The sequence below is a fragment of the Pezoporus occidentalis genome, unplaced genomic scaffold (assembly GCF_034315485.1).
Source record: "Pezoporus occidentalis ecotype Australia unplaced genomic scaffold, CSIRO_AGI_Poc_V1 ctg35, whole genome shotgun sequence".
Classification (NCBI taxonomy): Eukaryota; Metazoa; Chordata; class Aves; order Psittaciformes; family Psittacidae; genus Pezoporus; species Pezoporus occidentalis.
In genome coordinates this window covers 8,639,912-8,652,757 of record NW_026915483.1, presented here as the reverse complement: position 1 = coordinate 8,652,757, position 12,846 = coordinate 8,639,912, and the positions used below count along the sequence as shown (strand labels likewise).

Below are 12,846 nucleotides of genomic sequence, written 5' to 3'. Positions count from 1 at the left end.
CACCATGGTCTTATGTCTGGGACAGTCAGCATTGTCATTCATTGAGATTAATTTGAGTATCACTATAAATAGAAATAACAATATCTGATGTTATGATGCAGAGTATTGTGGTGGATGGTTTTAATGCCGCCAAGCAAAACTTGTTTAATAGAATAAAATACAGAATATAGTACATGCAGTTTTACAGTATTAGTGTTATGAAATTCAAAACCAGATCAATTTTTCTTTCATAAAAATTAATGCCTTGAAATGATCCCTCCATTTGTCATTCCAAAGAGGTCACCTTATTTCATTTCAAAAAGTAAATTGGGAATTGCACAAGTGTACTTGCTGAATATATGCTTCCACTGTACAAGCTGACAGGTTGCTGCACCGCCCCTGTGCTGCCCCCCATGCCAGCCCCAATTATCTACTAATCCTCTGCTCACATAAGCACCATCATCCCTCTTCTCTGTCTCTCTCCACAGGTGAGCATGCCTCTCTTGGCAGAGTCAGCCTTCTCCCAGATGACTCTTCACAGTCTCTTCTACCTAACATCTACAGAGAGACACTCGAAAACAGATTGAGAGCTGAGATTGTTGCTAATATTGAATTTTGTCTTGTCAAGAAAAGAATTTTTACCTCCAAAACACCATGTTACAGAAAAATATATTCATAGCACCTCCAACCATAGAATCGTAGAATAGTTAGGGTTGGAAAGGACCTTAAGATCCTTTAGTTCCATTAATAACTCCATGTGGAAACATGTTAGTTCCTCAAGAAAGGATTTTCCTTTACTTTTGATCTAAACAGGCAAGATAAGATTCTTCCACATCTTTTAAATGTAGCCCGGTATTTCAACAAGAATACAGTATTACTGCATGGCTCAGCTTGTTGTCATGTATTACGTGCATCAATAACAACAAGGACAAATAATTAGAGGCTGATCAAATGAAAGCTTGCTGAGAAACACAAAAGCAGGGTTTTTCTTTAAAAGAGGCGAAGAAGTAAAGTTGGCTGTTTCCTATTTTCTGCTTTTTGTTAAATTCTCTATGTAAGTCTAACTGAAAAATATGTAGTTCTCCTGAAATCTTGCATGAAATCAATCATTAATCCACTTCCTAAAACCACTATTGTCTTATTAAAAGTTGGAAGAGGAAAATGCAACACACGGGTAATGAGTTCAAAATATACTAGTATCTAGAGAAAAATCTTGTTAAAGCATGTTAGTTTTCTCCCCATGCACCAGTTACAACCTAAAGGCAAGGGCATTGCAGTCCATTCCAGTGGCCATTTACTACCACCTCCTTAGATCAAGTTCAGTAGAAAGGGGCTCTGCACCCAGAACCTTGGGTGGAAACCTTGGACTTGGTTACAGTCTGTGTTCCCATGGGAAACAAACAAATCAAAGGGAGAGAGGGAGAAACAATCAGGTTGCAAAGGTCTTTGCTGCGGAGTGAAGGAGTTTCCAGAAACTAATCAGATAAGCAGCATAAAATTGATTAAAAAACAAACACAAGAATGTCTCAAAAACATGGGATCACACTGTCAGTAAAGCAACTCTCCTACAGCCCTTATACTTTTTCCATATGGCTGTGCTGCACACCCAGCAGGAACGGGCACTGATGACTGTTGAGAGCCACAATGAATTCTCCCAAGGCAGAAACTTGAGGCACAACCACACTCTCCATCAACACTGGTTGCAGACCTTGAAGCTTATGGGTGCAGCCAGCCACATCTTATGGGTGCAGGTGGCTGCCATTGCCTTGGCAAAGAGGATGGATATCCTCACTTTCCAAAGAAAAATGCAGCATCCACCTCAGGGCTGCACTCTTAAGCTGTATCTGTTTCCAAATAATCACATTTCTACTGGTTTCATTGTGTCTAGAGCAGAAGGCAGGACTGCAACTTTTCGCTTTCTCATTTACTACAAAGGTGCCTGCAGATGGAAATATAGCCAAAAGCCCCCCAAGGGATATATGGGAAGTTTCAATTTACACTCCCAATCTCATTGTACTCCTTTATCCCACACTGGTTTCTAAAACGTTCCCTGAAGGGACTTGATAACACACCTGTACGGGCAATAAGAACCATCACCGATAAAAGCAAAAAGGTATTTCAACAAGAAAGAACAATTGTTGGTTGACTATTTAAAATTACCTCCACTGAGAACAGAAACCTGAAGCGGTAATTAGTTCATTATTAAAGCTTGTAATGAGAAGTCTGTAAGTATAAGGGAGACTAAAAATTAGTTTCCCAGCATAAAAAAAGAAATCAGTGTGTTGATATTCCCCATATTGCATGGTTCTGCTCTCAGAAAATATGAAGCAGATGAAACATTTGGCAGGGCTTTTTTTTCAGCACAGTTACTGAATTTCATGGAGTTAAATTTGTAAGGAAAGCTATGACACTGTGAAGTAACAGAATTTTTTTACAATGCAAAACTAGCAGCCTAAAAGCATATTGCCTTGAGCTCCCCGATGCATTTGGAAACAGCTTTCCAAATTGTTTCTGTTTTATTTTTAGAACAGATATTTAATTTACAATCTGCATACTATTTATTGGCACGCTTTAATAAGACTGCATTTAGAGAAAGTCACTGTATTTGACACCCTTGAATATTCATGCATTTCTGTCTCCATGGTCCACCACACATCATATTATCCCTTCCACTGCATTAATCCAGGGCCCCAAGCAGCCTTGTTATCGAAGCACACGGCTTCATAATCCCTCCCTACCCAGGGCAGAGATGGTGAACAACTCCCAGAAGAAGAGCAAGTCTTGTCTGCAGAGGGACCTGGTCAGGAAGGGCCAGCTATCTCACGTAAGTTCCTGCCCAGGCACTGGCATCTCTGCTTCCAAAAAAGCAAATAACATGCAAAAAAAAAAAAGCATGCAGCCAGACCCCTCCCAGACCAACCCCTCACCCTCGCCTGAGCCATTGCCAAACTAGAGAGAGCTCCAGCTGTCTTCAAGTCAAATATTCAGCCACTTGTCAGTAGGTCTCAGGTGTGGGGTCCAGCCTACTTCACAAGTTGGGATCTTGGTGCATGGCTGGGATGCTCTTCAACATTTTAACTGAAGCAACTCGCATAAGGTCCCATGCAACGTTAATGGCAGTGACAAATACTGAACTTGGGTGTAAAGCCTCCTGCTTCCTCTAAACCCTGCTCTTGCATCTCTCATTAGTTGTTGTTTTGGAAGAGAAATCTTCAGGTTCTTGGCCTTAACTTGGGAGACATGCTGACCTTATTGGCAATTCCAGCATCCCCTCCAATGCCTCAACACATCCTATGTGACCTGGAGAGAGCAGTGACCCCTCTGACTGGGCCCCAGTGTCAGCAGCCCCAACACCTCCAACTGCATCAGTATGAGAATGTCAGCCATGAGCAGGCAGAGCTGGGGTCTTGGCTGCCTTTTGGTCCAGCAGCAGCTGTGCACAGCTGCGATTTGGGGCCATCCCCACAGTTCTGGGGGAAATCCCCCATCTTCCTATTCCCAGTATCTTTTATTGATGGTGAAATCCAGGGACAAGTGGGGAGAGAGATCTAGAGGCAGGGGAGGGATTTTTGCTTTTAGCACACAGGAAAAAGCCCAAGTCTAACACAGATCCTTCACATTTTTAAAAGGAAAGCTGCTACAGGACTTCAAAGAGTAATTACCCAGATGAATTCAAACCAAAGGACCTCAGTGCTGTTCTCCCCTGCTGATCCACCTGTTGCCATTAGCCAAAGATACTCCCAAAGCAAAGCTCCATGCTAGACTGGGAACAGACAGGTGAGCTGCATGGAGAGAGAGTACAGCTTCAGATGCAGAGAGGAAGATGAATAGACTAAATCTTACCCAGCCTGGAGAGAAAGCCCCTTAAGCATCAGTAGCTGGCTGAGGAAACCCCACTGTTCTCTGTACAGGTTATAAATATATTTTTTTCTTTTTCCTCCCTACATTAAGGTAGAGTACAAATGCTTCTCTTCTAAGATACTGTCAAAGAAATGTAAGCACTAGTAAGATTTCTTTGCAGAGGCTTCCACAGACGGAAAGCATTTTCACCTACAAGCTGTTAGGGAAAAGCCAGGTTGGGCATGAAAATACATGTTCAGGAGCCATTCACCCACCCCTCACCACACTGCCCTGGTAAGTAAAACCTATGGTGAGCCCTGAGAATCAAGCTGGCTGCAACAGCTCATGCACTGAGAAAGTACTTGCAGTAACAAGTTTTTTGTGGTTGAGTTGTTGTTTTTTTTTCTTTCCAATAACTTACAGCTTCTCACCCACCCCCACACAACAGTACTTCATTGCTTAACAGGTCCAGATCTCCTCCTCTCTCTTAAAATAGTTTGTTCTTTCTTATTTCTCTCTGGCTGGGACATTTTTCTGAACTCTGTTTTGAAGGAGGGCAATAGGGAATTGTTTTATTGCATGGAAAAATGTGCTTGAGAAAGGCAGAACCAAGCTGTAAAACATGTATTTGGCAAAATCCCTCTCAGCTTGTACCAGCTTCTGCTTTCTGAATGGTTTGGTTCAAAAGCAATTTTGAGCAGATGCACAATCACAATACCTTAAAATGCTTAGATTTATTTAAGTATCTCTACAGGCAGAAACTGCCCAAATACCTTACTTCCTGCAAACTATCGTATTTGTAATGCATCACCAAAGATTTTGCAGGTATCATGGCATTCTACAAACACATCCTGGTGCCTGGGGTTTCCCTCTGAACAAGAGCTCAGTAGAGTGCCCAGGATTTGCTCTTGGATGAGATTCAATATAGAACAGCCGGCTAATTTCAATCTGTTGGCTGGTGGAAGTCTACAGTAGATCAGCATTTGCTGAACCTGTACTTCAGCAGAACTTCAGCACCACTCACATCCCTTCAAGCTCCTGCATCCCTCCAAGCTCTCGCATCCCTCCAAGCTTCTCGGCTCCAGCTCAAGCAGAACATGAGATCATCTGTTTTGCAGCCTGGGAAGGGGTGTTTGTAACACAAGGAGACTTGAACAGAAATAAGTACAGTGTACCTAGTGCTGCCAAGCCTGCTCACACACACGAGCGGGGCTGCTTTCTTGGAAGCAGCATTGCAATATGAAGACCTGCATGTTAAAGCCGCACAAATTGTTAGAGATTCTGCACACTGCTGAATCCAGAAGCTATACAAGCTGCATTTTAATTTGCCAAGAAGGGAGGCGAACAAGGAAGACAAAACCAGATCCTTTATGTCCTTTCAGGTAAACGGGCTGGACTGAGTCTGACTGGGCAGTACAAAGGACAGTGGTGGGAGAAGGCACATCGCTGTCTTGCAGGTGACGGCTGTACCTGGCCCCAACAGCCAGATTGGGAATAAGGACTAATGACGACTGCTGAGAGCAGAGAGTGGATTTGCCCTGCAAACCTCAAGTTTCCAGCTGGGAAAAGCGGGGGATCTCTCCACCCGCTGCACAAAAATAAAAATAAATACCACCACCACCTTCCGCATGCGAAGGCGTAGGATAGGAAGCGAGAAACTCCGCTGCTCACGATGCATCTGGTGGCGGTTCTGGCACTGCCACTGCACCCGCGATCGCTGCCGAGGATCACCCGGGGCTCCCTGCCCGCCTCGCGGCTTCACGCAGCGCCCCGGGGGGACCCCTGACGCGGGATACCCCCCCCCCACCCCACCCCTGGGGAGGGGGACGGGGACGACACCCGTTTGTGTGAGTGTGCGTGTGTCCCCTCCCCGCCGTCGGGCAGGCAAACCCGGCTCGGCCACGGGCTGATGCCCCCTCTCCCGGTGGTGGGGCGGGGATAAGGGCAGGAGGGTGCAGCCGCGGGAGACAGGTCCCCACCGAGGTGAACGCAGCGCGCCCTGAGGGGGGAGCGGAATGGACGAGCGCTGCAGCGCTTCTCCCCGCACACACACTCATCCGACACGGTTCTCTAACCCTCCGGCTCTGCTCACCCCCTGGTGCCAACGAGCGCCGCCGGAGCCCGGCCAGCAGAGCGGCCCCCGCAGCCCCCAGCCCCTGCCGCCTCCCCGGCTGCGGGGACCGCGTACCCCGGGGGACCGGAGGAGCCCGGAGTTGCCCAGCACATCGCCGGCTCGACCAAGTACCGCCGGGGAAAGCCCTTCCGGCTTTCCCGGTCCCCCGGCCCGGGCCGGAGCGGCGCTGCCCGCACCTTGCCCTCACACACGCAGAAATTTCACACGCGCAGCCGTCCCGCTGCCTTGCGCCCGCAGCTCCGCCGAGCCATATTTCCCTCTAACGCAAACCCGTCTCAATCACCGCCTTTGCTTTTTTTCCTTTCCTCCCCTTTCCCTTCGCTCGCCTCCTTTCCCTTCACGGATCGCTCCTCGCAAATGGGGCGATAAATCCAGAAAGTGCCATGCACCGCGAGGGAGACGGGGAAGGATGCTGAAACGGAGAGGGTGGCTGCAAGGGAAACAAGACACTCCGGAGGGGTGGTAAAGAAGCACCCTGACGGGCATGAACGGAGTTCACAGCGGCGGGCAGAGCCTCGCGGCACAGGCTCAGCGCTCCGCCACCCGCCCGGCCCAGCGCCTTCGCAACCCTACCTGGAAGAGCCGGAGGATGTTGGCCACCATAATGGAGACTGAACTTCCCGACGCCCCGATCACTCCTACTACTTTCTCTGGCTTGACGAACACGGGCGGCTCGCCGTTGGTGCACCTCACGTCGGAGGTGTCCTTCTGGATGAGAGCCTGAACGAAGGTGAGGGACTGCTCCAGCGCGTAGGTGTCTCGGGAGCAGGTGTCCAGGATGCGAGCGCCCAGCGTGACATTGGGCAGCAAGTCCGGGTCGCTGTTGATCTGGTCCAGGGCGTAGAGCATCGCCTCCAGCCTGTGGATGCCGTTTTCCTTCTTGATGTCCCCGCAGGGCACGCCCGGGGGGCCCTTAGCGTGCACGGGGAAGAGGCCGCCCAGGGTGATGTCCCCCTCCAGGCGGATGGAGTGGGGCGCGTACATCTCCTGCCCCTGGGCCACCGCCGAGAGCAGCAACTCCAGCAGGCAGCAGGGCAACTTCAGCAGAGTCAGGAGCCGCAGGAGTCTGCCCAGGCGGACCATGGTGCCGGTGCCGGTGCCGCCTCCCAGGCGCTGCCCCGCGCTCCCGCCCGAGCTCCCCCGTGCCTTCATGCGGCCCGGAGGGGCCGGGGCAGCGGGGCGGGATCGCCGGGGGACGGTGGGGGGAGGATGGTGGGGGGAGTCGGCGGCTCCCGCCCGCCCTGGCCGCGGCTGCCTCCGCCGCGCTCCGCGGCAGCACGGCACTGGGGAACCGCGCCGCGCCGCTACCGCTTTAAATGGTGGCTGGGGCTCTCCGCCTCCCGCCCCCTCCGCCGCCCCGCCCGCCGCTGCCGCTGCGCAGGATGCGGCCGCGTCGCCGGATCCCGGGCCGGGATGAAGATGATGGAGCTGGGTGCCGGCTCCGGCACCTCCACCAGCCCTGCCAGGGGCCGGGGGGCTACAGGTGGCTCGGGGTGGTGGACCCCAGGGCAGCCCCGTTCCCAGAGGCTGGAGCCGGGCGCAGAGGCAGTGGCTGGCTATCGCCGCTGGGAGCCGGGCAAGTGGTCCCCGGCTGGGAAGCTCCCGCGAAAGGAGCCTGCTTATAGGGGGGGCGTCCGATCAGCCCCACTGGAGCATCCTCGTCCTCATCCTCCCCCACCTGCTCCTTATCCTTCTCCTCCTGGAGGGAAGCGGAGCGGAGCCGGCGCCGCGGGCGCCCCTAGCTAGCACGGACCGGGACCGGCGGGACGGGCGGGGGATCGCTGCCCAAGTGCGGGAGCGTTCTGGACAGGCTATGGCATCGAAAGCGGTAATCCGGTTTTGACATAGAAAAGAGATCCTCCTCCCCCCTGAGGTGAGTAGCAGTGGAGTCAGTGAGAAGGAGGAGGAGTTTGGATGTAACCCCATACTCCCAAACCCGAAATAATGCAGGTGATAGATTGTTCTATTTTAACATCTCCAGACCCGTGTTTGATTTAGCACAACCGTATCTTGAGCATGCTATAACATAGAATCATGGAATCACAGACGGGTTTGGGTTGGAAGGGACCTTATCCCCTGCCATTGGCAGGGACACCTTCTGCTAGATCAAAACCCCATCCAACCTCACCTTGAACACTGCCAGGGACTGGGCAGCCACAGCTTCTCTGGGCACCCTGTGCCAGCGTCTCACCACCCTCACAGCAAGCAACTTTTTTCTAATTCCTAATCTAAATCTACCCACTTTCAGTCTAAACACTCTGGATTTGTTCCCTTCATCCCAAGACTGTAATATCCAAAGAGACACCTAGGCCAGCTACTGCTCTGAAGTTACTCATGGAGGGACAGCTACAGTGATTGCTTAATTTCCAACTCATTATACCTGTGAAGTCAGAGTAACATGATGTCACTGTTGTCACAATAAAAAACATCAGTAAAACCTGATGGTTTTAATCTGTTTTGGTGTGGCCAAATCTTATCTCACAACACTGAAATAAATGCTGCAGTGCGACCAGTCTGGCAGACATGTGTGGCTATGCTGGCCAGGTCTTGACTGAGGTGGAGCTGGCTAGGGGTTGGTGATACATCTTGTAATAATTATTAAGGCATTTTAACACCTTAAAATTGTGTCCTTACCATATTTTCCAGCTTTTTCTTCTTTCCCTCATATATCTGTTCTTTGTGTCCACTTGTATTTGTCAGAAGCCACTATAACAAAGGTTTCCAAGGTGGTTTTATTCAAACACCACCATGACCAAAGAAGACATACAAATGTTCCTTACGGAAGGGGACTTTTGGAGAGGAGCAACAGACCTGAACAGCTGTAGTAAGCTGGAGGATTTTACAGTAGGGCCAGGGTATAACATGCAAAAACACAATAAAAGCCACTGGTGTTCTCCACTAGAAATTATAATTTTGGGGCTTGGGACCAAAATTTAGTTTTTCCATGGACTGAAAGCACCATAAGAGATTATTTCATTGTAATTTGGTATCATGACCCAGCCCGTGCTATCACTCGGGCACAATTGTTTACCATTTCTGTTCATCACTGGATGAAGGCACAGTCATGCTTGTAGGACAAACCCACACTTGTTTCCACTCATCACCATCCTGCAAGGGGACAGTTCATGCACAGAAAAGGGCATATGTGGACTTGGGGTGGTCATGTCATGTGGTCCCCCAGCCCAAGAGCCAGGCATCCAGACCTCTTCTAATCAAGCTGCAGGTTCCCCAGTGCCCATGCGCCATCCCTCAACGGATATGCACACCCTAACTCTTTACTCATCTGCTGTGCAGTGTGATTTACTTCTCAGCTACTCTTTGGTAACATCAGCTCCATCCCCCTTTTACATCCAATGCACGCAGTTAGAGTGTAAGCTCTTCAGCATTTATTTACCACTTGCCCACTTAAAGCTCCTCTTTGAGCCGCTTAGCTGTATTTATTAGCATTAAAAGCTCTGACTCTAGTGGCTGTAGAGAAGAGTTTGCAAGCATGTCTCAAGTTTGCCTTAAGAGCTCAAGATTTGGAAAGGATGTAAATTTGAATCATCTTTTCTAATAAATCTCATTTTTTGCAGGAAGCTACCTCATGATTTCAAAAGCTTCCTGCCTTTTTTGTTGTTTTGTTGGGCTTTTTTTACCTGTGGGACAATCTACCATTATATTCAACACGTTTATCCTCTCAACATTACAGAAACCCCATCTGCTGTCTACTTCATCCTTCTTTTCCTCACACCCTAGTTTGCCTAAATAACTAGTCTGCATATTCCACACCAGATTCCCTAAGGAAGCATAGAAAATGGCACAGTTTATCAAGGCGGGCCCAGGGTCCATCCTAGCCCAATATCTTGTCTTGGAGTAGCAGCAGACATGTTAGAAGAAAAGGCAGCAGCTCTGCAGTATGCAGATGTCTTTAATCTGTTCCTACCTTAAGTCTCATCCTCGTCTCTCATATATAGAAATTGGTTTAAGCCTTGAAGCATGAAAAATTAATCTAATTACATTACAAAAATTGATATAGTTAATCATTACTCTGGATATTCTTGATAGCCATAAAAGTGTCCAGTCCTTCTTACACTCATGCTATGCACTTGGCTTCAGTGGCCTCCATTGGTAATGAGCACCACTGTTTAATTGGACATTGCCTGAGAAAACCTGTTTATTCATTTTCAATTTCCTGCTTTTTAAGTTTAACTCTCAAAATAGCCAGAAATCTCCCTTTCATCGTACCTGATCTCCATCCACTATGTGCAGTCAGCTACCTACATTCAATCTGGCTCTCTCAGACAAGAAACTAAATATAAGAGCCTGTGCATCTGTCATTGACATATTTTACTTCGAAGAAGCATTTCATTTCAGTTTGGATTACTGAATACCTGGAGGTGAGACAACGCTGACTAAATACCACTGTGAGCGTATCACACCTGCACCGTGTTACAGCCCGTGTCCCACTGAGTCTAAAAAAATCCTCTCCTCCCTTATGGCCCGCCAGAACAGCTACACTAAGTGGATTCAACAAGCAGTTCCTAAGCAAAAATTAGATCATGTCCACTCACAACTAAACTCACCCACTCTTAAAGCCATCAGTGAGAATTTTGAGTTACGACATACTAAGTCATGTTACAGTTTTTCACCATAATCTGAAATGCTCCCAGAAAGCAATTTTATTATGGGAAAATAGTATTTTATGTATTTACTGGGAATCTTGACAGAAGCATTTGGAAATGGTGGGAAAGACATTCCAACGTGACGTTTTGTATTTCACTTCACAGTTAGTCATTCCTGCACCAAATCAAATTCCCAGTGCAAGTCACTCACTACATTCCCAGAGCCAGTGAGCACTCTCTGTAGTGGTGCTGGTTCCACCACACAGGCTGTAACCTTCTGCCATAAGAATGAAGTTATTCTGTTTCTCTCCCAGGGAACAACATCCAGGGAAGATTGGCATTGGGTTTTAATGCACATGAGCACTATTCCCGCCCCTGGTAGGACCAGGCACCCAGAAGCCAGACTCCCATCCATGCCTGGGAATGCTTCCACTGCCTGCCTGCTTTGTGAGGCCGGAGACATGCTCCATCTCCCCCAGTGAAGGTTTGCTTCACAAAAAAAACACACACAAAACAAAACAAAATTTTGTCATTTAAAAAAAAAAAAAAAACCAGAAAAAAAAAAACAAACCCAAACCAAACCCCAAGCCTGGTCTTTTTAGCAGGAGAATTTGTTTACAAATAAACAGTGGTTAAACACATCTAAAAGCATACTCAAAACCATTTCTTAACTCATCTGTCAAATAAGATCCCAGATTCAGCCAAATTGCTATTGGATAAGCAAAGACTTTGCCAGAAAGAAATCAGCATCATAGCTGGCATCCTTTAGGGGAGCTATGCAGTTTCCATCACAGGAGGATCTTACCCACATCTACTTTCAAAGATGCTGTGTAATTAAACATTGCTTTTATGTGGGCAGCTGGCAGAGCGAAGAGAAAATTGTTATAACCAACCAGGAGAAGCAAAACAAAGAGCAATGGACTAGCAGAAAGGAGAAATAAAACAATATTTCAAATTTCAGTAATGTAGCATGAAGCTGCTGTGCCCAGTTGGAGGTCATTTTGAACAACTATAATAGACATGGTACAAGCAATTAATTTCTTGGGTGAAGTCAGGGTTGGGACAGCAGCCAGAGCTCCTGCTTATCAGGAGTTCAGAAATAATGAATTTTTGGAGCAGAGGCCAGTGAAAAACCCTGATCCTTAACTTAGTGGTTTGCTGTTGCTCTTTACAAAGAGAAGGTGTCAGTGTGGCTCTAGTTTCTGGGGAGGACAGGAGACAGCAAATTCTCTTCAAGGATAGAGTAGTTTGGATCTCTTGCTAGATCTTACCTAAGAGAAATTTTATTTCTGTATTAGTATCTATTATAGACTATTGAATTATAGATTATTAAAATAGAAATGCTAAGTAAATTATTACTTATAATGCTGTTATGTAATTAAATCTAAAATACATGTTACAGATTGTTCCCAAGCCTATGAAGAAAAAATTTGTGTTAAACCACAATGTATCTGGGCCTAATTCTCTGCTGCAGCATGCTAGTGTGAGCCCATATAAAAGCATATCAGTGCAGCTCTGGGAGCTAACTCCAGCTACTCTACGGAGAGAAACATTTACCTTTCTCTGACCCTTGCAAAGATCGACAGATTTACACACACACGGTTATTTTCCAGTTTCAATCACCTCCCAGGTTCTGCCTCCTGTGCACAGGCTGCTACTGCCTAAAAAAAGAAAAGATTCTGGGAGGAGGGGAAAATTCTTGGCCATAAACTAAAGCCAATCTGCTAGAGGTGGTAACTAGTCCAAGTCCTTGACGGGGAAGTTTCCTTTCTCACCACCAGGCCACGTCAGGGCCAGGCCAGCACGGTGCCAGCAGATGCCACAAATAAGATGCTGTAGTACAAGAGTCCCTGTGATGCTGTAGCATGGGGAGACCTCTGCAGCATCCAACACGGGGCACAGATGCTCCCTGACCCACCAGAGCTGGCACAGCACAAGGCTGGAGCTGTCACCTTCTGCTGTGCATTTCAGGATGTGATGGTGTTACATCCCTGGGTCACTTCCCAGCTGCTAAGTTTTCCCAGAGGGAGGGATGCGCATTGGCACAAGGTCAGAGGAGCACTCACCAAGCCTGCAAGGGAGCTCTAAGCACTTGCTACCAAGGTATAAACCTTTTGGAAGTTATCTACATTATGAGAACTGGCTCATTGCTAAAAGAGCAGCTATAACAGAAGGTGCCAGTGTGCAGTAACAGAGACTGCTCTTATTTTTGTAGTAGCTTACACTATGGTATAACATATCCTGCATTTTAGGAGCTCACCCTACTCAGAAAGATAATTTTTGATAATA

At 47.7% G+C, this 12,846-nt stretch overlaps 1 protein-coding gene across 10 annotated transcripts in view; it reads right to left on the bottom strand.

Moving 5' to 3' along the window:
• GRM7 (glutamate metabotropic receptor 7) overlaps positions 1-7,219 on the bottom strand; it is a 298,171-nt gene extending 290,952 nt beyond the window's left edge. For 4 of the 10 annotated variants that reach the window (XM_062630387.1, XM_062630389.1, XM_062630388.1 and 1 more), the window contains exon 1: positions 6,527-7,078. In XM_062630387.1, the coding sequence (XP_062486371.1) occupies positions 6,527-7,036 (510 nt within the window). In that variant the 5' untranslated portion in view covers positions 7,037-7,078. Of the gene's footprint in view, positions 1-6,526 lie in introns of all 10 variants that reach the window. The other 6 variants (XM_062630392.1, XM_062630394.1, XM_062630397.1 and 3 more) reach the window with 5 other exon arrangements.
• Positions 7,220-12,846: the final 5,627 nt, after the last annotated feature.